Source organism: Orbicella faveolata, unplaced genomic scaffold (assembly GCF_042242905.1).
Source record: "Orbicella faveolata isolate gen_17 unplaced genomic scaffold, um_ofav_v1 contig_46, whole genome shotgun sequence".
Taxonomy (NCBI): Eukaryota; Metazoa; Cnidaria; class Anthozoa; order Scleractinia; family Merulinidae; genus Orbicella; species Orbicella faveolata.
The window spans coordinates 22,382,188-22,406,674 of NW_028301576.1; the positions used below are offsets into that span (position 1 = coordinate 22,382,188).

A 24,487-nucleotide genomic window follows, 5' to 3' on the forward strand; every position below is an offset into this window, starting at 1 on the left:
CAACGAGTGTGTGAGGTCAAGCCGCTTGGAAGAGCTGGATATTTTTATTTTCAATTTGCGAGACGCACTTGCATTCCATCAACAAGCCAAAACAGGTCAATGTGAAAGAGGCCATTTCTTGATGGAAACGAGTATTCTCGCGAGGACACGGTGGCTGATGGCTCTAAACGCGCGTGGAAACCGTCTGCGAGAGGCTGGGTACCATTTTGAAAACAGCTAGCTCAGAGATTACCTCATAGGGTTATAAAAAGGCATGTATGCATGGGGTTTTTCATCCTCTATTGTGCAATTTAAGTTGCATTTTTTTTATAAGGATAAGCATAAGTATAAAGTGGACAGGGAAAAAGAAAATGGGAAGAGCTGATAAGAGCCACATTTTGCACATTGGCAAGAATCCATTGGATTCCTGGACAGAGCAACTCGGATTAGTATTAATCCGTAGATTATGATGATAATAATAATAACAATAATAGATTATAATAGGGTTATTATAATCTGGTAATAGATTATTATAATCCAGTAATAGATTATTATAATTCAGTAAGAGATTACTATAATTCAATTGGAAGGATTAGACTATTATCAATAATATCATCCGATATCATCATCTCTATTATAATCCAGATAAAATTCCCGTGAGTGTTTGGATATAACAGATCTATATGACAGACACACTGCAGACATAACACGGGACTGACGAGACATAACACCGATCACATCAGTCACATGCTATGATGATTCCGTGCGTATGCTAGAGCTGGTAGATACCACTGTTGCCCCTAGGAGTAAATGAATAGGAACAAACGCCTCTGCGCCAGCAAATCCGTGCCATGGGCATGCGCGTTTACAAAAAAGGGGAGCTTGAGAAAGGGAATAACTAGCAGTTGCATGAGAATAGTGAATATCCCAAAGACACTAACTGTTTCGAGGTTCGGAGCCGGCATATATCACGGTGGATTAATATTTATCAGAATATAATTGATTAAGGCATGGCTCAAACCTCAGTAAAGGATTACAATAATCTATTACTGAATTATAATAATTTATTACTGGATTATAATAATCATCAGGATTAATATTAATTCAATTAATATTAATCCGAGTTGTCCTGTTTACACCAAAAGGAAATTAGCGATGTTAGATAATTAGAAAGACGTTTGCTCAGAGGGTGGGAACAAGATCCAGTTAAGTTTCAGTCAAAGCGAGAAAATGCTCAGGATGCTAATAAATCTCGATAACATCGAAACGAAAATTGTCTTAATTTCATAGACAGTTCACCACTTAATTAATGAGGAGAAATCTGGGGCGAGTTACATCTCACAGTGGTTTGTGGACTCGCCCCAGATTTCCTCTTGTTTCTAAAGTGGCTAATTTGGACGGATGAGAATGCTCCAAAAAACACCGTCAGTTGTTTACAAGGTCGCAGTTTGGCTTGAAAAAAATTACCTTTTTCGGTACATGTAAAAAAAACCCACCCTCTTTGACACTTGCCAGGTCTCAAATTACAAAACACGACAATAGACCATTTTACAGTTGTCTGCTCAGTGACCTGGCCTATGTATGGCAGCGAGGCTAGAGTTGACCTTGTTTTGACACAGACCTCACTGCTTTTTGTTGTTCTGATGCTAACCAGGTGCATTTACATCTTGACAAAAGCACTGAGGTCTGTATCAAAACAAGGTCAACTCTAGCCTCGCTGCCATACAAAGGCCAGGTCACTGAGCAGACAACTGCAAAATGGTCTATTTGTCTGGCTTTTTCATCGTTGGCAAAATTTGACTAAGATTGCTGGAGGTCGCACAATTGTAGAGTTTTCGATATTATTTTTAGCATCCCAATGCAAAGTGTGTAATGGAAAATGTCTAATAAAACAGTGAGCCCACTTTCCCAAGCTTCGCATCTTGTGAGCTACAAGTGGCAAAAGTAGAGAGGTTTTTAAAAAATGACACTTTTCGATATTGAACCTCTTATTCTATTTCATTTGCATTTAGCGTTGATTCTCTGATACCCCCAGCCCCCTGATTCAATGTTGCGTAGGTGCTATGATCTGCGTTATCTTAGAAATAGAAAATTCAACATTGTTTGGGAGGAAGGGGAGGGGGGGGGGGGATGTTTCCCAGACGCTCGAAAATCGAATTCTACTGTGAAGTCTTTCAACACTATTGTAGCTCATTGTAGTTTCGCAGAACTCGACCATGCACTGCATTTAATTGTGAACTCTTTTTTTGTTCCACAGAGCTGGTTCGTGGGATTCTGTTCGGGTTGGCTGTGGATGTGGGCAGCAACATTGCTTAACAATCAAATCCGTCGAACCGTCCTCAGAAACCGAAAGCCATGACACTTCATTAATGTTCAAAGTTTATTGGTTTATATTCAATTTCTGAACCCCATAACAATTTTAGTGTATGCTATAAAAAATATATCTATATTCTAAATATATTGGTTTTTTTTAATTTGGCTTGTTGCTGATGTTAACCACTCATAAAAAATGTTTGGGTAAGAAATTCTCATCAACACTCTGCACCGATAAAAACATTTCTCATATACAAAAAAATGTTGAGCCAGCCATTCTTAACACATGAAAGCAAATTTTCATATCAGTAACCCTGAACTAGTACTATTGCTTGGAACGAACAAAGTACTTAGATAAATCATTTAAAATTGCAATAATTAACCTCGATATAGGAATGTTCGATTTTTTAGAAAAAGAATAGAAAGTGATAATTATACCACAGCACTTTTGTGAATCACTATTAAAGTGCCACTATGATGAAATTCTCGACATCCATTTCTTTACATTTTCGTACACATTAGGTCTTTCCTAGATATCTTGCCAAATTTCAATTTTCTACGAACATTAAAACTCGTGGTTTTTGGACCTTAATTTCCGAGAATTTACGGCTGCCATTAATTTTCCTTGTTCCAAGTCTTGGTTGAAAATTGGAGAAAATGACATCATTTTCTCAAAAATACCACATGGGTTGAAATTATGATAACAATTAATGTAAAAAAATTGCACGAATATATGAGCCAAAGTTTTTGTTATTCTTTATGCGAATTGCTGCGCTAATTGTTATTATAATTTCAACCCGTGTGGTATTTTTGAGAAAATGACGTCATTTTCTCAAATTCTCAACCAAGACTTGGAACAAGGAAAATTAATGATGGCCATAAATTCTCGGAAATAAAGGTCCAAACGACATGAGTTCTAATGTTCGTAATAGATTGAAATTTGGCAAACAATCTAGGAAAGACCTATTGTGTGCGAAAATGTAAAAAAATGGGTATGGAGAATTTGATCATAGTGCCACTTTAAATTTTATTACTGAAGTCTACAAACTAGGAAAAAGAGTACAGTGATAATTGACGACACAGACGAACAAATCTTAAGGGGTATTTTTCCCTCAAGAGGATATTTCTTCATCTAGGAAAAAGGGACTGACTAGCAAAAACTCAAAGAGGTCCATCTGTGAACTGTCACTGATAAATTGAAACTGCCATACAAGGTGTGGCCAAAAATTACTTGCTAAAAAAGTAACATCACGAAGTGTAGCAATTAAAACAAATTAAAGATACACCCGTTTCCATTATTTTTAGGTACCTGATTTAACTGTCAGTTAAGCACGTCTACCTCTGTCAGAGTTTTTGATTAGTACTGGTAATAGACTGAGTGGAGTCCAATTCGGTCTGTGGTTATACGAGTGATTGTCATCTCAAAAAAAAAATTCATGGGTAAATGGTTTTGGGATATAGATGAATGCTCAGAAACAAGGTTGAACCAAATAAAGCACTCAGCCACCTTGTTCTAACAAATCGAATATGGTTTAGCGTGGTCTGTACTCTTATCAACAACGATGTGTCATCACAGTGGTCAAAATGTTGTGGACTCATGAGGCACAGCCGAGTGAGTCCACAACAAATGACGCGTATCGTTGTCGATAAGAGTGCAGACCACGCTTAACCACATTTCAATTTGTTTTTTACCACAATATAAAGGTCAAAGAAAATGTTTTTTTTTTCAGAGCGCGAGCTGAAAAAGGCATTGCATGACACACTGACAAGAGCAGTGTTGTCTGGATCGACAACAGCAAATTAGCCAATCAGATTGCGAGATCAGTAGCAATTGTGGTATAAATAGACGCCATGTTACTGGACAATGTTATTGGACACTTTGTCTTTGGACAGCAAAGCAGCTTGCGCTCAGTGGTGAGAACCAAGCAGATTTGTCATAGTTGTGATCAGGCATGTCAGTCAAACCAAGGGAAAAAATGCAATTGAACATAAGACTGCCAACCAGCAGGAACCAAACCAGCGGGCTATTGAGAGGAGTAGCCAAGAATTTGAACTTGGGACTACCAAGAACATGTGAGATCTTTCACATGAAAATGAGTTTAATTTGTCAGCGAATAAAGAGCTAAGAGAATTGAGCTGAGAGAAACTTAATGTTACCTTCACCGGCAGTAGTGTACAATCCAATCCGTTTAAAATAAACTATACTGCGGCGGTTGCTGTTAGATACTTTCTTTTATCAAGAGAGCGTGAACTTTTGAAAGGTAAGAGATCAAGTTATTCCTCGATATGTACCTTACTCCTAAGGTAATCCCCCTCAAGTTATTTTCATATCACATCTCAGGTCCCCGGGAGAGTTTAGAAAATTTAGCCACCAAAACATCCACGCACACGAGTGGCAACATTATCCGCCAGAGAACTGGGTACTATGTCTAGAAATAACTTGAAAAGGATTAACCTTAAAAATAAAGCCTATACGTGGATTAACTCTTTATTCTTTATCCCCTCTTGTGTTTACTTATTCCTTTCAGTGCATATATAGACCTTTGATCTTATCTGCATCGGGAGAAAATAGCGTTTCGGGGTCGGAGAATCCAGTATTTTACCTACATTGCACCTCAAGGCCAAGGAATTCTTATGGAGCCAAGCTGATGTAAAATATTAACTTGCGGAGGGCTTGGTTTGCAACATGACCCCAAACGGCTCAAGCGCCTCTCTTTTCGGGGACTTCTCCAAGAACTTTTGCGGACATGGAATATTACCACATAAGGGCCCTTTTTTTTCCCAAGGGCCGTATGAGTAGTACACTCCTGAACACAGCTCCCTTGCTCAGGACCTTATTGCAATTGTGTACGGCTCTTTCATAGGGTCCTTTCACATCCAGCATGTGACTGCACGGTGATTACATTGTAACAGTTGTTATTGACCAAGGGCTCTTCAACCTCGTCATAACCATGGATAACCGGGGGCATAACCTGCCAAAGGAGAAAGAAAGGGTCTGAGAACTACAGTGAGAAAAACTAAGAGAAGAAAAAACAAACCAAAGTACGCGATGTGTCAGTCCAGAAACAAGATTTGTCACAGATTTTTTCAGCCGCAAACAATCGCTCTTTCAGGAATGTGTCTTCAAGAAACTATTGCTGGATTCCAAACCTGATTCATATCACCTAAATAAACGCATCAAACCTTTTTTTCAAGTCCCCTCGTATCATTTTTTTCATCTTCCTCAAGAAATCATGTTTGATTTGCCCGAAAGTGAAAACCTAAGTAAACCTCATCTCTTGATGAAAGATTTTGCAGATTGAACTCAGATTGATTGTACTTGAGTCTTACCAGAAAATCTCTTAAGGGAGGTCCCGATGTTCCATTCTCACGCCTCCTGAAAGAAAAAGAAAAAAAAACACTGGTAAATTACCGAACTGTTAAAAGAAATGTTGATTCCGATGAGCAAATTACTGTACTATCCTGGTATAATGCAGAGATCGTTCAACTGCTTCTGAATTGGAAACAGACCGAGTTCAGTTTCCCCCACGTTAAAATGTGAGCAATCCCTGAAGTCTGAAGTAGCATGGGCTGAGTGACTAGCAGCAAGATGTGTGGCAAATTCAGAGCGGGAAAGCGCAATAAGCATGCACGAGTTTTGGCTGTGTGCTAGGCTCCAAGTTTGAAAAAAATGGCAGGATTTCCTTGATCTTTTGAACCAAAAGATCGAGTTACGAACTTTGTCTGCTTTCCCCGTTAAGTCTTCCTGGTGAGCAGCAACATTTTAACATCACTAATGGAAAGCTGGTGTATTGTTTTCCTGGAGAATCAGTTTTTGTTTGGACAAAATTAACCTAAAGAAGGTTTCCGAACCCTTTATTTCCCAATATACAAGAAATTTTGGTGCGAAGACACATTTTTGCCACAAATACTCTTTACATATTGCATCCATTCAAGCAAACCAGTCAATATATAAGCAAGAGAGCCTCTCAGCAGGCAGGGGGAGACTTCTTTTCTCAACAGTGAAATGCGGAATAAAACTTGCGCCCAATTATAAATAAATCAACCGAACGATATCCTCGCGTACCTTATTATCAGTCCGCTCTTCTTTCTACCATTGCAGCCTGTACTATTACCTGAGCCTGCAAGTAGGGGTAGGGATGCGCAGAAAGCTGCGCAGCATGTTTTTAAGCTTCTAATGTGGTAATGTTTCTATTGTAAACTCATTCCCAGGCTTCAATTGTAGTTCCTGGGCCTCTATTTTTCGCTGCAGTCAATCCGTCCCTGGTAACTTTACGTGCCTGGAATTATACTATAAGATCTACATCTAAGGAATAGTAGTGTGGGACTCCGCTCAAAAATCAGACCATTTTGTTTGGTTTCCTGGTATGTTTATTGTTTCAAAACTATTAATATCTCGATCTTCAATGTATTGTAAACTCGGCAAACAAAAATAAAACCTTCTCGGGGCCGGTAACTACTGGGACTTTCGAGAAAGGAGCCCCTGGTCACAATCTCTTAAGTTTCTCTACATCTCCAATTGCTCATCAACATCTCCACCCCAGCCCCCCTTGCACCAACTACCCACCCCAAAGTAGGCACTCACTACCCCTCACTGAAAATTCACCTCCCTGTCCCCACTGCCCACTCCTGAATGTTTATCCACCTTACCTTCTGTAGCACGTGACAATAATGATTACTAGAACTATGCCCATTACTGCTCCAGCCACGCTCATCAACACAGTTTTTGTGACACTGTTCTTTGAATTTGTGGGACCTGAGGATGAGTTACCTAAAGGAAGTAACAACAAGCATATAGGAGACATGCGATACTATCCCACATCATATGTAATACCATGCTTAACAAATTGACGTCAGTTTTTCATGCACCTGTCTTGTTATTGATCATGAATTCCATCATAACATTGTCAAAGTAGGTGTGGATCCACGAGGCAATAGCCGAGTGGATCCGCAGTCAATCAGCGAGCTGACTCGCTCCCGTCCAAATTTTACTTTCTTCAACATCCCCTCATGCGCTCCTTTACATCGAAAGATTCTCTGACCAATGCGAGTCCAAACATCTTATGACTAAAGTACTTTGAACGTAATTGAAGATTACTGTACGTTTTCCTTGGTTTTTGGTTTTAAATATAATGAGACAAAACAGACTGCGTCTGATTCTCGAAATCGTCATAAAGAGCTTGCTGTTGACCATCCCTGAAATGAAATCAATATGTGAGAAGAGTATAGGGCATTGAACAACAAGCTCTCGTTCTTCAAAAAATAAACTGTTTTCTCTCCTACAATGAACATCTGTAGACTGTGACCACAGTTGTAAGCTCTAGGGGTTTCATGAACGTTTTCAGCAGAAGGACAATTGGTTTTCACAGGCGGGCAAAACTCTTTGAACTGAACTTTTTTTATAGGAAAATCTTTCTTCCAGATGTTCAAACCTGGCAGACAAAATTAGCCTCACGGCCCGCCAATATGCCTGGCGCGTCATCCTTAACGAAACCCCTGAAGCTCCGACAGAAGGTGTTTGTATGTACCTTTACGAATGCTAGGAGTGAGGCACATGTTGCTGATAGAGCTACACAATCCCGGTTCATTGCACAGTTTCATCCATACATGGCAAGAGTCAGACAGTTTCACGGCAGTTATGACTGCACTGTGAGCAGACGTGTCATTGAGTGTTACATTTCCCGAGCCTTTTGAACAGCGGTACAAAATCAGTGTACTCTTCATGGGACCACTGAAATATTCAGCGTGAGGAATCTACGATAAAAGAGAAAAATATGACCGGTATATAATCAGTATCTTGTGTACTGTTAAAAAACTGAAGCATTCGGTAATGTATTCCCAGATCTTTGATTGGCCCAGCATGCAGCCATTGGATATCAGCCATTACACCCACGCCCTACACCAAGGCCAGTGGAAGGTGCAGTGGCCTCGTGATTAGAAACTTAGTGCGCTTGTCTCCGGATTATCTCCAGGTTCGAGCTCTGGCCGGGGACATTGCATTGCGTTCTTGAGCAAGACAGTTTACTCTGACAGTGTCTCTCTCCCCCCAGGTGTATCAATGGGTATCACCAAATTGTTGGGATAGCCTGGCAGAATTTTGCAATGGACGAGTATCTCACCCAGGAAAGCGAGGGTGGGGAGGGAGAGTAGGAATACTCTTAGCCACTTTATGCTACAGTCCCTGTCACTTGAGTCAGCTGGACTTCATTAATAAGTACCGGCTTTACTTGTCATTGACAAAGATCACATACCCTCCAGGTGATCATCAATCCACGACCACTGCTAACATTAATCCAGTGACTACAGTTCATAATTAGTGGAGGATCCCTTGGTGCTAGAAAAAATAATCAACAAAAGAATTACCTGTGAAACTATCTGTGAAATTCATCCTACACTGTAGGTCACGCTTAGCACTGAGATTGTAGGGCGTGGCCCATACAGTACAGTGCACACACCACTTCTCACAAATGCTTCTCAGAAAAGGTGAGACTAATAAGAGATCTTGACGTGACTACATAAACTCAACTGTCAGCTGACAATTCTTTGTTTTTCTCAACAGATTGCAACAAATAGAGATGGCAGACCTACGCACTTTTCACGAAATTTCCACTAAGTGTACACATCGTGTTCCATTAAGAGCTAGCCAAATGCAAGCTAATCACAGTGCTATTCAAGCTTACCGTACCCAAATTCACTGTTAGACAATTGGAAGCGATGTCCACTGACCTGATATCCTGAAATAGAGTCACTGGCCTGAATTTGGCTCAATTTTGTTTCAGTTGATTCCACACCAAAAATACAAGGCTAAACTATAACATTATCAAGAACCTCTTGAAATAAAGAGATAGGGTCTTATTTGCAAACTCAAGTTAACTTCACAGAACAATCAAATACTCCAATCTAACATCACTAAAGGAGATTTTCAATTATTTGGAACCTTATGGTCACGATTTTTAGTACAGTGTAGCTTACCTGAGACATCTGTTCTCAGTGTACGTTGTGTCGCCTCACTGTAGATACCATATGTGTTTGTGTTTTTCTCTGCATACCGCACCAGTAAGTAGAAATGGTAGCGGGAGAATCCAACCAGGTCATGTATTAGAGCATTAGTTTCTGGTGCTCTCCTGGTCAAGCTCTACAACAGCACCACAGTAGTCACAGACATTAAAATAACACTTTATTAAGATGTTTAACTCACTAATAACTTGAATAGTCATGTACAGCTAGGAAATCAATTGGGTTGTCTTATCTGTTGATTTATTATTAGACTGAGTAAATAACTTCATAGTGATTGACTGCAGCAAATTATCAAAATGTGCGTGCACTCATAATTAATATAATAAGCGAATAATCATGTAAAAAAAAATTAGCAAATGATTTCATGGATTTAGATGAATCACATTACCCAGCACTCCCTCAGTAAATAGTGCACACTATAAACATTGTATTGTGTGAAACAAATTCCAAGCTGTAAGTACAAACATCTACTAACAAAGTTTTTACCTTATTGTGGTTGTCACCATCTTTATGGTACAGAATAGTATACTCCACCTCTATGAGTCGGCCTCGTCTGGCATCTTCCCATGAGACTTTCACAGTACCAGGTGGTGTCACTTCTTTGGCAGCAAGAAAAACTGCAGGTTGTGGGGTTGCTAAGTGAGCAAAACAGGCTGTATATTAAGAGTTGGTTTAATTAAATTTCTTTTCGAGTCATCATTTCACAGAACACAGTAGACAGTATTAAATTCATGTGCCTGCAATGTGTGCAAAGGACTGCTGTGCAAAGGGCTGCTGTACACAGGGGTTCTATTCAGGGCTGGGCACCAGGCAAATTGACTGGCTATGAGGATGATTTTTCCCACCTAGTTTAACCATCTAGAGGAAAGTTTTCTTATAAAGAAGTTCACTTCAAAACTTTAATGACATCCCTGTAAACATAAGTTACTTAAGGTGATTCCCTTGTAAAAGAACCCACCATAGATTTCTGATGAAACTTGATATGCTGTTGTTACAGGACAAAAAGATATTAAAAAGGTAGTATAAAGAGGGGGTCACCGTGCTTGTTTTCATGCCACAATGCTGACAAATACGGTTATTTAGGTGACTTTTGGTAGTTTCCGTGCGCAACAAATAAGCTTGATTGTTTTTCAATGCAGCGTGTTACATCACACAGAGTTTGACTTTCTTTGATTGTTTATTCATCTACGTCCCAGAAATACTCTGCAATTTTTTATCTTTTAAAAGAAACCTAATTTAGACATGCGCTGTTGAGCTATGTGTGAGCGCTAATGACGCGAAAATCATGCGCAGTAGGGATGCGCAATACAATACTAGGGAATCACCTCAATCACCCTTGACAAGCACTGCACCCTCTACACGCATTGACCTATGATTATAAAACTCATTCTTATCGCATGGTGATTGCATGCTTGGATTAATCAGAGGCAAAAACGTTTGCCTCGAGATCATGGTATACTATGAATGAGATTCATCAAGTATTTTTCCATTCTGACACTCTGTATATATATTCACTGGGAGCAAGGTCAGTAATAACTTTCATGTGATCTTATGAAATCACAATATACAAATTGTTTTTTGTGTGTTCATAAGTTCACAGGAAAGCCAAAATAATCTCCCCATCATTTGAAAACCCACATGACAGGGCTAGGAATAAAAGTCCCAAGAACTCCAGCTCACCTTCGGACAAGCAGCCCTGCATAAGTCTTAATTTACTTTTCTTTACTTACACCTGTAGTTGGCAGCTGACTTACCCGGGCAAATAAAAAGTTACCTGCCCAACAGGTAAGTCAGAGACTGACTTACATATTAAACTGGTTTTAAGTAACACGTCTCTAATAGCTGAATGTTGGAAGGTGCCTGAAAGTTCAGTGGGAGCCAGGTTAACTGTGTGAGGTAGCCATGACAATATTGTGAGCAACTTACAATAACCTAGCACAGTCCCACTGTACCTAATTTATACTTACCTAGAGGGAAAGCAGGGATGGGTGGAGCAAAATACTTTACCAAGACTGTAAGCAAAGAGCAACCAGCACAAGCAAAATGACCTCATAGGGAGAGCTGTAAACTGAGCCCTGTAAAAGTCCTGAGTTCACCCCACATTAGTGAAGGAGACAGCTGGCCAGCATTGTCTTGAGTTTAACCTAGTCTAAATTGAGCCTCATTTAATAGCCTGTCACTGATAGACACTTACTATAAACTATGCTGTTCAGGACATTGTAGGTGAATTCAACTGGACTACTCATTCTTGACCCAAGAACATTGCTGGCTTCAACAAAGGCAATATAGGGTACTGGAATAAAGGTGTGTGGATAAAATTGATAAAGAATCGGCCGGATTTTACACATGAATCGACCTGACTCTGATCCCTGTTGGGGACGTACACCTTCCCAGAGAGTTACAGAATCCTTCAAGGTACAGTTACGAAGTGGAGTGGATGCATTCTTGCATCTTGCTTTGACAGCATAACTGAGCTGTAATCCACCCTGGTACCAAGGAGCTTTCCAGTGAACATAAGTTTTCAACTCAACATTGTTGACCCATACATCTTGGGGCGGACCAGGAAGATCTACATGTAAGACAACACCAAATATATTATGTAGGAATATACATATATACTCAAATGTACATGTGCAGTATCATCCAAGTTATGAAACAAAGGCAAACACCCTACTCAACTATTCAAAGTACAGACTGCTGCTAGCAACATGTATAATAAATGACAGCAAACACTGCACTGATTTGAACTTACCGCCTACTCTCACAGTGACAGATGCGGGTTGAACTCTGTTGCTGGTATTTTCTCTACACACATAAGTTCCATTGTCACTCCAACTGACATTATTGATCAGTAGCTGGATTGTTTTATTGTCCAGGGACCTGGTGAGTTTAGTCAACCTTTGGGTGCCATGATACCAAGAAAACTCAACTTTAGATGAATTCACAACTCTGACAACAGTACAGTTTAGTCGAAGTTTCTCACCAACTCTGATTGTCACATCATTTGACGTGTACAAATACATTCCTAAATGTTAATTGAAGGAAATAACTGATGAGTACTTTATATATGTATGATCGGTCAAATTTGTAGTAGCGTAGCAGTGTGCCCTTGTTAACAAAATGACGGCCATTTCTTGGCGTGTCTATGAAGAGAAATTTAATAAAGTTTTGAACAGCTAGTAGATTATACTAAAACAATTAGATTAGGGGCCTACTAGAAACCGAAAAACTGTGCAAAAAATCGCCGAAAACTGCAAAACCGCAAGAAATTTCGTCCAAAACCAAAATAAAAGCCCTCCCTAACAATGCTTTGGCAGCTTTCAAAATCTCTCTTTCTGTTATTTAATTTTTATACGTCTAAACTTGGTTTACTTTCCGTGTTCTTTCTGCGTATTCCCTCATTAGTGCAGAACACATCACAGTATAAAAAGCTCGTTTTTTGTGTGTAAATTGGCTCCACAGACCTATAGCAATGTAAAACTAAAAACAAATTGCACCATGAAATGATTTTAAGTGATTTTTGTTTAAAAGAAACATCGCAATTCTAAAGTCACTTTTTGATTGCCATTGTCAGAATTTTCATTTGTGTGGGCATAATGGCAGCCCCATTTTACAACTTAACTACTTTATTTTACAACCAAATAGTCTCTCCTTTGCCTTTATTCCAGGTGAACAGAGCAAGTGAGCGTAATGTTATTCCTGCAACAAAACAGGGAGATAACTCGCAATTGAGGTATAGAAACACGATGGTCTAAAGTCTGAGGTCAAAGTCTACAAAAAATTATCCCAGCCGCATGATATTTGAGAAATAGTCTTTTGCTTTGATGTTATCTTTAGTTTTTCATAGTCTGCTTGGCAGCCGTTTACAACCCAAAAAAACACTGTTAAAGAGACTAGGCTTGCCATGCATTCCTCTAACTGTAAGTAGTCCCTTGGAATTACAGTTTTAGCATGACTGTGAGGTGGAACATCCTTGGCAAAACCAGAAAAACTGTAAAATGCATTGGGCAGAAAAATCCGAAAATCCGCCATCATTGTTGACAAAAATTGGAAACCAAAGACTAAATTCGAGAAAACCCGCAAACCGCACAAGACACCAAAACCGAAAAACTGCATTTTGTAAGCGCGAAAAGCAAACCAAAAATTGGCCAAATCTGTAAAACCAAAAATCCCGACGCCTCCCTCATATAAACCTTTTATAATCCTACATTACATTTAAGTTTGGATCACTTTGGGTGTGAATTACAAGGACAGAATATAGCAGGCCAAAAATCCAAGTAATCACATGTGTAGAGCAGTGCATAGTGTTAAAACGAACTCGACAAGAACTTCTGACTACGATGTAAACAGAGTTTAATTGACAGAGATCAATGTTCCATACAAACTCAAATGAAATGAATCACGTGCCAAGACGAAGGTAGAATTAAACCACGTGCTGTAAGCTTAGCCGTAAGTCGTATGATGTAAACCGTATGCCGGTTCGAACTGAAATACAATAACGAAAATAGAAGCTAACGTAACTAACATACCGAAGTATAAAGATAAAATAACACAAATGAAGAAACTATTGCTAGCATTCTCAATAACGTCCGTAACATGGAAGTGTAACATAATCGGCACTTATACTGATCATACGGAAGGCTGGAAAACGATTAATAGGCTACACGGTGTGTAACTTGGACGGTACTTTTATGGCAAAATAACCTTATATTGGAGATATGGACCTAATCAAGCGCGATTCCGAGCATACAGAACTAACTAACCGATTTAGTAACGATAAAAGGAAACTCAACCGAAACAAAAAACAATAGAAAACCTAAGAACTAACCCTAAAGAACAAGGAATAGATTACTCACTTTGGTTTGCACACGCACTGAACTTGACTTGATAGAATAGACGAGTAACAGTATATAGAGAAACTATGGCCCAATGCCGAGTAGAAGTTGACGCAGTGAAATCTGCACTTGAACTGACCTAACCGAGGAAAACCTCGTGGATATATCTAACCGGAGAACACGTACGCAAAACCTAGCAGTTATGACCATTTTCCTAACGGACATAGCAGCTGAGGGCTGGTCAACCACAGTAGATTAAATAAGTAAGTAAGGCCTTGTTTGAAAGTGACAATTACTTGATAACATCTACAGTAAAGTAAGTTCCTGCGACAAAAAATGAATTAACATCACGTTTCAAAACCAACATTCCGGCCCCTTAAAGGCGGTACTGCAGATAGCCTTTACAAGGAGATAGAAAAAAGGGTTTGAAACATGAGGTTGACTAAATGATAATAGTATTACTCATATTAATTGGTAGATTACATTGTTTTGTTCAAGAGAGTTCTGCAATCCACTGAAACTAATGGATTGTCGATGTTCATAAGTTCCTTAATTCCTTGAAACGGCGGCTGCTTCCAGTAGCACAATCTTGTCGATTGGTCGCACGAGTTCCGATGTACTGGTCTTTAACTTGACGGAACGAACCAGTCCATCTCTACGGTTGGTATACACCTCCAGGATCCGACCAAGTGGCCAGGAGTTACGGGGCTTGTTGTCGTCAAAGACCAGGACAATGTCATCTACTGCAAAATTCCTCCGCTGCTTTTGCCATTTCTGCCGTTGCTGCAGTGACGGAAGGTATTCTCTGACCCATCGCCGCCAAAATATGTCTGCTAGATACTACACTTGACGCCATCTCCGATTGTAGTAGTTGTCATGGTTGGTAAAGTTTCCGGGTGGAACAGTAGGTCCTGAGCGCAGCAGCAGCAGGTGGTTGGGTGTCAGAGGTTCTAGGTCACGTGGATCATCTGACAGCTTTGTGATAGGTCATCCGTTGATTATTGCCTCCACTTCACACAACAGGGTGTTGAGACCCTCATCGTCTAGCACTTGCTCTTTCATCAGTGCCTTCATGACCTTACGTACCGTCTGTATACACCTCTCCCATACTCCGCCATGGTGAGAGCCGGCTGGTGGGTTGAAGGTCCACTTGATATTCCGTTGGAGGAGAAAGTCATGAATCTGCGATTGATTCCATTCGTTGATTGCTTCCCGTAGCTCGCGCTCTCCCCTCACGAAGTTCCCGCCGTTGTCGGATCGCATCTCCTCAGGCTGACCTCTCCTTGCGATGAATCTGCGCAATGCACTGATAAAGGACTCTGTGTCCAATGAGGAAGCCGCCTCTATGTGGACTGCACGTAGGGTGAGACATGTAAATATCACGCCATACCGTTTGACCCTTGTCCTTTCGCGTCGCACTTCGAATGGCCCGAAGCTGTCTACACCTGTGTAGGCGAACGGCGGTTTCGAGGGCATTATTCGGTCTTCGGGAAGACTCGCCATCTTTTGTTGAGCTGTTGGCGTCTGGCGTTTACGGCAGCTGAAGCACTCGTTGAGAATGTTTCGCACGGCAGATCTTCCGTTTATTATCCAGTATCTCTGCCTAGTGAGCGACAAAGTGTACTCTAGGCCCGAATGACCAGCAACGTGGTGGTAATACTGGATAAGAAGCTTGACCACGTGGTGTTTCTTTGGCAGGATAACTGGATGCCTTGCATCGGTACTGATTGGCGCTCGTTGTAAACGACCACCAACTCGTATGAGACCATGAGTTAGGATTGGGTCAAGCTTGAAAATGTTGCTAGATTTCTTCAACACGTTCTGTCTGCTAGAAGTTGTCTGTTGGTCCACTTCCTTAAGACAACCGAGTTCCTCCTTGAAGCATTTGCTCTGGACGTGCTTGAGGATTTCGAATTCAGCGTTGTTCAGTTCCACTATGGTGATGGGCGTGGTTGTGTCGGTTGACTGAATTGGACTCGTCACTCCTCTCCTTCGTTCCTTGCTAAGACGGGTGAGGTTTGACTTGTAACGGAGTATCCACGCTACTATCTTCTTGAGATAGGTCCAGGATGAAAACCGTTCAATGATTTCTAAAACGGGATCTCGAGTAGAAGCTTCGCTCATATGTACCACCGCGTCTTTCTTGACTTCTGGGTCATCATCAGGAATGGTAACGTTCATGTCAACAGGTCGTTGTGGCCATGTCTCAGTTGACTGAGTTAGGAATTCTGGGCCGTATCCAGCGTTGGAGAGAGTCTGCTGACGCGCCTCTTGATGCGTCGTCCGCTGGATTGAATTGTGTGTTTACGTATCGCCACTGAGGGAGAGGATGCGTCGTGTATCGTTGCGACCCGATTGGCAATGAAAGTCTGAAAGCGCCTGTCTTGGTTTTCTAGGTAACGCAGGACACAGGTGCTGTCTGTCCAGAAGAATGATTGACTGATCGGTAGACTCAACTCCCCTTGAGATATTTTCTCTAGTCTTGTTGCTACAACGGCTGCTGATAACTCCAGTCGGGGAATGGTAACTGGTTTGATTGGTGCAAGTCTGGATTTTCCCATGACAAACGAACATTTCACGTTTCCATCATGACCTGTGATTCTGAGGTATGTGACGGCTCCGTAACCCTGTTGTGACGCATCAGAGAAGTGGTGAAGCTGGCACGACGTGATCTCGCCGAGGTCTGGCGACTTGAAGCAACGGTCGATTGTTAGTTGCTCTAGTTTGGGTAGCTCTTGCAGCCATACTTGCCAGCGGTGCAGGAACTCATCTGGAATCTTGTCATCCCAGCCATACTTGTTACGACAAAGGTCTTGCAGGATCAGTTTCGCATTGAGAATAAATGGAGCGGCGAACCCCAGGGGGTCGTATACTGAGCTGATTATGGATAGTATACCTCTTCTTGTAGCAGGCCTGTCCTTAATGACAATACTAAAACCAAACTGATCAGAGGCTACGTTCCATTGTACACCAAGAGCTCGCTCCACTGGTAACTTGTCGAAGTCGAGGTTTTTGACTTGAGCTGCTCGTTCTGACTCTGGCAAGGACTCGATGACCTTTCTTGAATTAGACAGCCATTTCGTGAGCTTGAATCCGCCTCGTGCTAGGAGCTCGCGCAGTTGTCTTGCGAGTCGAATGGCGTCATCGTCTGATCCAACTGACTTGAGGCAGTCATCGACGTAGAAATTGCGTTTCACGGTTGAAATGGTTTGGGGGTCAAAATCTGCTTTGTTGTCTTCCGCTGTTTTCTTCAGTGCGAAGTTTGCGCAGCTTGGGGAAGACGCGCCTCCAAACAGATGGACTCTCATCTGGTACTCTTCTGGCTGATTGTCGAGATTTCCGTCTGGCCACCACAGGAAACTCAGAGCCTCGCAGTCACTTGGCCGGACGCGTACCTGGTGGAACATTGCTTCCACATCAGACATTAGGGCTATTTGATCTTCTCTGAATCTGGAGAGTACACTAACAAGAGAGTTAGTCAGGTCCGGCCCCTGTAAGAGCTGGTCGTTCAGTGAGGTTCCGTGATGCTTGGCTGAACAATCGAAGACTACTCTCACTTTACCGGGTTTCTGCGGGTTGAATACGGGATGATGGGGAAGATACCAGCGGGTTCCTAGAGGGCCAGAGTCTTGACTGTTCACTTTCCTGGCGTAATCCTTAGATAGCAGATCGTCCATCAACCCTTTGTATTTCTGATGGACAAGTGGTTCTCTCAGCAGTCGCCTTTTCAGCTGGAGGAGTCGGCGCTCTGCTAGAGTTCTGTTGTTCTGTAGGCGTGGCGGGTAGGACTTCCAGGGTAAAGCCATTTTGTAATGACTGTTTTCTAGTTTAACTGTTTCTTCCATGATGTTCAGAGCCTTCCGGTCGTTGAGTGACATAGACGTTTTTGATTCATAGAAGGTGTCGCTAAATTCTAGGTTGCAAAACTCATGAAATTGTTCATCAAGGGTCTTGTTTCCTTGAACAAAGTTCGCAGTGGACACTTCAGTCGTGGCTGCTCTGCCCAACGGGCCGTTAAGCACCCAACCTAACACTGTTCGAGTTGCAAAGGGACCGCCATCCTCACGTGGTCTCATTTCTTTGGGTTGTAGAGCCTCCGGTATGTCGCTGCCGATTAGAAGGCCAATCTCAGCGTCTATGTGAGATATGTTGACGCCTTTCAAATATGGCCAGCGGTCGACATCCTCTTGCCGGGCGATAGCTTCAGGGGGAATAGGCAAGCTTGGCCTAGAGTAGACCTTTGGCAGCTGTACTGTCTTGTTCTCGCTTAGATCGAAAGCTTCCAAACTGACCAGGGAGCATTCAATAGGCTCGCTTTCACCTTGCAGCGTTGTGACAGCTTCGTTTTAGTTCCCTTGAAGTTCAGCCTTTCCAAAAGGCTTTCGGTGCAAAACGACGTGTTTGAACCGGAGTCCAGGAATGCGTACGTTTCCACTATTTTACCATGACCCTTTGCTTTGACCCGGACTGGAAGAATCGCGAGCCCGGTTAGTGAATTACTTGATGTGGAGTTACTGGACTTGATGTAACCATTGTTGGCAGAGTTAGAATTAACGGGCGGTGGCTCCACGCCTTTGCCTTGGCCCCCAGTTGGGCTTTCGGTTATGGTTGAAGCGGTTGACGCGTTTGTATTGCTTCTTGGATGTAGGAAGGTAGAATGTTTACCGACACACCCTTGTACCCTGCAGAAGCTTTTCTTTGGGCAGTCGCGCACGAAGTGACCGGCTGTCAGGCAGTTACTGCAGAGTTTATGGTCGTCTACGAACCTTTGCCTTTCCTGGAGAGACTGTTTGCGAAACTTGTCGCAGCGTGATAGCCAGTGGCTAGAAGAACATGATGGACACTTGGGTTTTTCCTTTGAAGTTTTATCGGGTGGAGGTTTGCCTTGAGTTGAGAAGCGCCCTCCTCTTGGCGGTTTTCTCGACGATTTGCCGTTAACTTGCTTTCCCCTGTTTTCGTTTACCACCTTGCCGAAAATGGGATGGGTTGCAGCTCTTGCCTTAGCTGCCACAAAGTCCATGATATCTTTGACCGTGATGTCTCGGTTTTCCTTTTCTATGATACGGTCAACAGTATCGCGCCACTTCAATCTAATTCCAAATGGAAGCCGGTCGATTATCTTCTTGAGGTTGTCGGGATTGTCCAGCTTATTGACGTAACCAATTTCCTTCAAAGTATTGACGCAGCTTGAAAGCTGGATGGAAAACTGCTCAAGCGCTGATCCGTCCTCAGGTTTAATCGATGGCCCCTCAATTAGTCGTTTAAGATGCGCGGCAGCGATCTTGTAGCTCCGACCGTATCTTTCCTTCAGCAGCCTTCTCGCTTCCACGTAGCCTTCTTCTTCTCGCATGGAAAGACAACTCCTCATTAGTTCCTGGGCAGGACCAGAAGTATACTGCACTAGGTAGTACAGGTGAGAGCTTGAACTTGTGGTCTTCTGTTCCACGAGGTGTTCAAACGCGTGTATGAAGTCGCAATAATCGATGGGATCACCGCTGAAAACTTGCATACTCGGCTGCAGAAGAGTCAGTGCTGCTGTACTTTGCTGCTGATGACGTACAAGCTGCATAAGGGCTTGGTTATGTCGATCTTGCGTCTCCATTAGACGAACGAATGATGCATCGTGATGGCTACTGGGTTTGATGTCATATGGCAAACGTTCTTGGTTTGGTGTCATCCTATGGCGATATTCAGGTGCTTCGGGGTTCAGAGGATACTTAGATGGCTGTCGAGTTTCGTTTGGTTCATAGGGTTGCTTGCCTTGAGAACCGATTACTGACTCGTCAATGATATTGCCTGGGGGGCCTCCCTCCATGGGCGTAGACGCAGACTTTACGGGTTTGAGTGCTGCTCTGACCGGCGTGACTTCATCCCGATGAAACAGCTCACGCTCGCGGTTTTCCTCAGCTTCTGCCTCCTCGAACACTTGTCTCTCGGCCTCAGCCTCTGCGATGTCGGCTTGCAGTTGGATTTCCACTTTTCTTTGCTTGATTCTCAATTCTTTGATTTTGACGTCGTGCAGTTTTTGAAGGGTAGCTGCCTTGGCCTCTAACGCTGCCTTTTTTGCAGCGGACCTTGCCTTTGCACTAGGGGTACTGCTTGTGCAAAAACCAATAACAGATCGCGTGTGGAACGAATCACGCGATCCGGCGTTACTTACAGAATCCTCGGGGCCGACGAAAGCACTTTGAGCTGTCAACAACCTTTGAGCGTCTGGTTGCATGATCCATGAAGAGATTTCTCTCTCTAGTTCCGACGCTAGTTCTACGAGCGAGTCGTAATATTTTTCCGAATCTTGACGTTCTCTTTCGGTCTTAATTTGGCTATGATAAGCTTCATGAGCGATTTTGAATTCCTCTAGAACTTCGTTTAGCTCAATCTGCACTCTTTGAATGGCGTCGGCGGATTCACGTGCGGACAATAACTCGTTAAGTCTATTGACCTTTCTTGTCACGTTTGTCTTCGCAAAACTGCGGGCGGCCTTTAGATCATCCGGTGATTGCGGTTTTGCGGAAGCCATTGTGGAGCGTTAATCCTTGATCAATCCGATTAATTGCGGTAGATAAGAAAACGACAATCGTGCGTTACACTGAATGGCAAATTGCAGATAACACGGGGTTGAAGTGCATTGGAGTGATTGACGTGCAAATTAGTCAGCGAATTCGAATTCCTTCGCGGTGCAGCAAATTCAAACTAAATGTGAATTACAAGGACAGAATATAGCAGGCCAAAAATCCAAGTAATCACATGCGTAGAGCAGTGCGTAGTGTTAAAACGAACTCGACAAGAACTTCTGACTACGATGTAAACAGAGTTTAATTGACAGAGATCAATGTTCCATACAAACTCAAATGAAATGAATCACGTGCCAAGACGAAGGTAGAATTAAACCACGTGCTGTAAGCTTAGCAGTAAGTCGTATGATGTAAACCGTATGCCGGTTCGAACTGAAATACAATAACGAAAATAGAAGCTAACGTAACTAACATACCGAAGTATAAAGATAAAATAACACAAATGAAGAAACTATTGCTAGCATTCTCAATAACGTCCGTAACATGGAAGTGTAACATAATCGGCACTTATACTGATCATACGGAAGGCTGGAAAACGATTAATAGGCTACACGGTGTGTAACTTGGACGGTACTTTTATGGCAAAATAACCTTATATTGGAGATATGGACCTAATCAAGCGCGATTCCGAGCATACAGAACTAACTAACCGATTTAGTAACGATAAAAGGAAACTCAACCGAAACAAAAAACAATAGAAAACCTAAGAACTAACCCTAAAGAACAAGGAATAGATTACTCACTTTGGTTTGCACACGCACTGAACTTGACTTGATAGAATAGACGAGTAACAGTATATAGAGAAACTATGGCCCAATGCCGAGTAGAAGTTGACGCAGTGAAATCTGCACTTGAACTGACCTAACCGAGGAAAACCTCGTGGATATATCTAACTGGAGAACACATATGCAAAACCTAGCGGTTATGACCATTTTCCTAACGGACATAGCAGCTGAGGGCTGGTCAACCACAGTAGATTAAATAAGTAAGTAAGGCCTTGTTTGAAAGTGACAATTACTTGATAACATCTACGGTAAAGTAAGTTCCTGCGACAAAAAATGAATTAACATCACGTTTCAAAACCAACATTGGGAAGGGACTAGTCTGTACATGTACTTCACTGTATACAGTCATGCAATATAAGTATTTTGTAGTCGTCCATTTAAATTTTATTTTTGGTCACTTATGAGTTGCTAAGTAAATATTTATTCTATGGATAATAATATACATGAAAAAATTACTTGATTCTGATTGGCTGAGAGCAGTGCAGTTCAAGTGTAACACCAGTGCAAAAAGTGTAACACCGGTGCAAAAAGTGTAACACTAGAAGTGCAAATTACACAGCATAATTCTGAGTTATGATTGGCTGAAAGACAAAAGGAAATTTTCTAAGCCAATGATATCACATAAGATAATGATGAAAATTGTGTGCGGAAACTTTGAAAAAAGTTTTCTCAAATGAGAAAAAGTGGCTTCAAGAAAGATCTTCCGGCACTTCCTCCACGTGAATTTTATCATGTTTACATGTATATTATTAATAAGTAATCATGCGGTTTTTCTTGCTCAATTTGGAATTAATTTGCACTTGTGAGTTTTTCAAAAAGCTGAAATTGCACTCGCCAAAGTGGCTCGTGCAATTTCACCTTTTTGAAAAACTCACTCGTGCAAATTAATTCCAAATTGAACTCAAAACCGTATGATTACCTAAAGTAATGTTGGCTGCTTATCATGAAAATCCCAAATACTGTGCTCTTGACCTTCTCTGTTGTCACTGAAACATTCTATGCAGTCACCCCAAAATGCACACCATGCAGACTGCAGACTGCAGACCATGCAGACCATGTAGACTGTGCAGACTGCATACTTTTTTTTTCTGCATAGTCTTGTTTCTACATTTATTTTTGACTCACATATTTTCTGGTTCTGTTCAATTATGTACCGGAGTGTTTGTTATCCCCATGCCCGCGCAAACTCGGTGGTGTGTGACTGTTGATGTGTTATAGATTTTGCAAGGGAAACTCACTTTAGTTCTAAATAAGCTATTTTACACTGTAAAATGTAGAAATAAACTTCACTTGTATTATAATGTCACACGTAACATGTGCATTCTACATGCAGTTTGTACTTCACTCTACATGTTCATTTAAAAGTTCTGAATCGAAGTAATAATTTTATATTAATCATAATAATTCACCCAAAAACACAGATTCAATGGAAATTAAACACTAAGATATGTGAAATAACAATTGCGATAATTAATTACCACACTGAAATACATTGTGTAATGAAAACGACTTCGGAATATGATTGATATCGAGCTTACACTGTAAGCTTAAAAGACTGTACCACTAGTCAAAGCAACATCGCTTAATACATATATATTACAATTATTAATTAGCCTCGAGTGAAATTCAAATGCACATGGAATTGATCGAGAAAAATGGTAAAGAACTAACAAGTTAGATCTCACCAAGCCATTTCATTCATAATTAAGCCATACCTGACGAGAAGTTGTTTTGGTGTTTTATAATGCCCACTTCCTCTGAGCCGGGAACATGTTGAGTCTCGCAAATTATGCAACAATGGAAGAAAATGCACAGCGAAAACAGATGCACAACTCGCAGAACAATCCTAGATTGAGGCCGTTTACGAGCCATATTCCATGTTCAAACGGCAAATAATATCTTTGCATGCCTGCAATATTTCCTGGAACAGGCGGTTGCTATAGTTGACTGAACAATTTGCATCTGATCTCGTAAACACGCAATGGTTCATTCGTTCCACAGATTGATAAATCACCACCCAAAGTTTACATAACCTTGACATTTTGCTCCAGAATAGCCCATCTTGTGCGTCCTCAGCACACCACCGCTTTCGTTCTACTTCAACGCACAAAAAATATCGATTTCCACCATCGAAACTTTCAGTTTCTAGAACTGTTGACATTATTTTATGCAAATATTCCACGTGAGGAAAATGTTCACTCGGCACCGCCATTTTGAATCTTTGCGCGGTGGGGAACTGGTATTACTCTCGTTCTTAAAAATTCCTGGGAAGACTGGGATTTGGTGGGATTTAGTTTTCTCGAGCGCGGGAAAATGACGTCATAAAAGCTATAATGGCATAACAATGAAGCTCGCTTGACGCAATTTTGACTAAAATACAACTCCAGGTAAGCATGGATAATACACACCATGGAATTTTTTTTTTTTTTTTTTAACTTGGGGTGATAGTAGACTACGAACATTGGCCATCGTTTCTCGCGCTTTGGAAGCTACAGTCGAATCTCCTTCAGGAGATGGCCACTTTTTCTTTGGTCAGGGCAGACGGTCCGTACATACCCAGCTCTAATTTTAACCTCTCTACATCGGCCACCTCCCCACAACGGCAATGTCCACTAAAGCGCTTTCCAACTGCCACAATCTACACAACTTTCAGAATCTCTCGACAACAGCTAGTTTATCAATGACTGATCAACGTTGAATACAAAACCCTACTTTTCATTGTGGAAGGTCACGACACTTGATCCGTTCCGCGCGTCTCTGGTCTCTGTTGCTGTTTGTTGCTGTTGTTTTATTGATATATTTTAATTGCGTTGGGTATTTATATGCTACAATCTGACCATTGTTTGCACCGCCAAATAATATTAAACTGCAGACAGGAAATGAAACCAGCATTTTTAAAACCTCGTTTGTTTTAGGTTAAAGCACAGGACGTGTTGTCGTTTTGAGAGCTACCGTGTGCTAATTAAAAGGATCAATAGCTATG

General features: G+C 41.6%; 3 protein-coding genes across 4 annotated transcripts; all 3 read right to left on the bottom strand.

Annotated features, from left to right (window-relative positions):
- Positions 1-2,345: 2,345 nt before the first annotated feature.
- Positions 2,346-24,428, bottom strand: LOC149098907 (uncharacterized). 2 transcript variants are annotated; one of them, XM_089278015.1, is made up of 10 exons: positions 23,220-24,424; positions 12,062-12,334; positions 11,504-11,878; positions 9,796-9,944; positions 9,265-9,427; positions 8,544-8,626; positions 7,821-8,046; positions 6,943-7,063; positions 5,623-5,668; positions 2,346-5,264 (listed from the first exon to the last, which is right to left on the bottom strand). In XM_089278015.1, the coding sequence occupies exons 1-10, from the start codon at positions 23,374-23,376 to the stop codon at positions 5,151-5,153; spliced, it is 1,707 nt and encodes a 568-aa protein (XP_089134141.1). In that variant the 5' UTR covers positions 23,377-24,424; the 3' UTR covers positions 2,346-5,150. The 2 variants fall into 2 exon arrangements, with proteins under 2 accessions (XP_089134141.1, XP_089134142.1); XM_089278016.1 differs by lacking the exons at positions 2,346-5,264; positions 5,623-5,668 and adding an exon at positions 6,259-6,443 and having other exon boundaries at positions 23,220-24,428.
- Positions 16,255-18,416, bottom strand: LOC149098908 (uncharacterized). Its single transcript, XM_089278013.1, has one exon. It carries the CDS (start codon positions 18,218-18,220, stop codon positions 16,364-16,366), a length of 1,857 nt encoding a protein of 618 aa, XP_089134139.1. The 5' UTR covers positions 18,221-18,416; the 3' UTR covers positions 16,255-16,363.
- LOC149098909 (uncharacterized) lies at positions 18,412-20,766 on the bottom strand. The gene has a single exon (XM_089278012.1). The coding sequence runs from the start codon at positions 20,662-20,664 to the stop codon at positions 18,412-18,414; it is 2,253 nt and encodes a 750-aa protein (XP_089134138.1). The 5' UTR covers positions 20,665-20,766.
- Positions 24,429-24,487: the final 59 nt, after the last annotated feature.

What these genes read in the sequence shown, in the direction of transcription:
- LOC149098908 (XM_089278013.1), bottom strand. Translation starts at nt 18,220, where the DNA reads ATGAGACCACGTGAGGATGGCGGTCCCTTTGCAACTCGAACAGTGTTA.
- LOC149098909 (XM_089278012.1), bottom strand. Translation starts at nt 20,664, where the DNA reads ATGGCTTCCGCAAAACCGCAATCACCGGATGATCTAAAGGCCGCCCGC.
- LOC149098907 (XM_089278015.1), bottom strand. Translation starts at nt 23,376, where the DNA reads ATGGCTCGTAAACGGCCTCAATCTAGGATTGTTCTGCGAGTTGTGCAT. An exon ending in TGTCACTGTGAGAGTAGGCG is followed by an intron (nt 11,879 to 12,061) that starts GTAAGTTCAAAT and finishes TCTTACATGTAG; the next exon opens with ATCTTCCTGGTCCGCCCCAA. An exon ending in CTCCCTTAAGAGATTTTCTG is followed by an intron (nt 5,265 to 5,622) that starts GTAAGACTCAAG and finishes CTCCTTTGGCAG; the next exon opens with GTTATGCCCCCGGTTATCCA.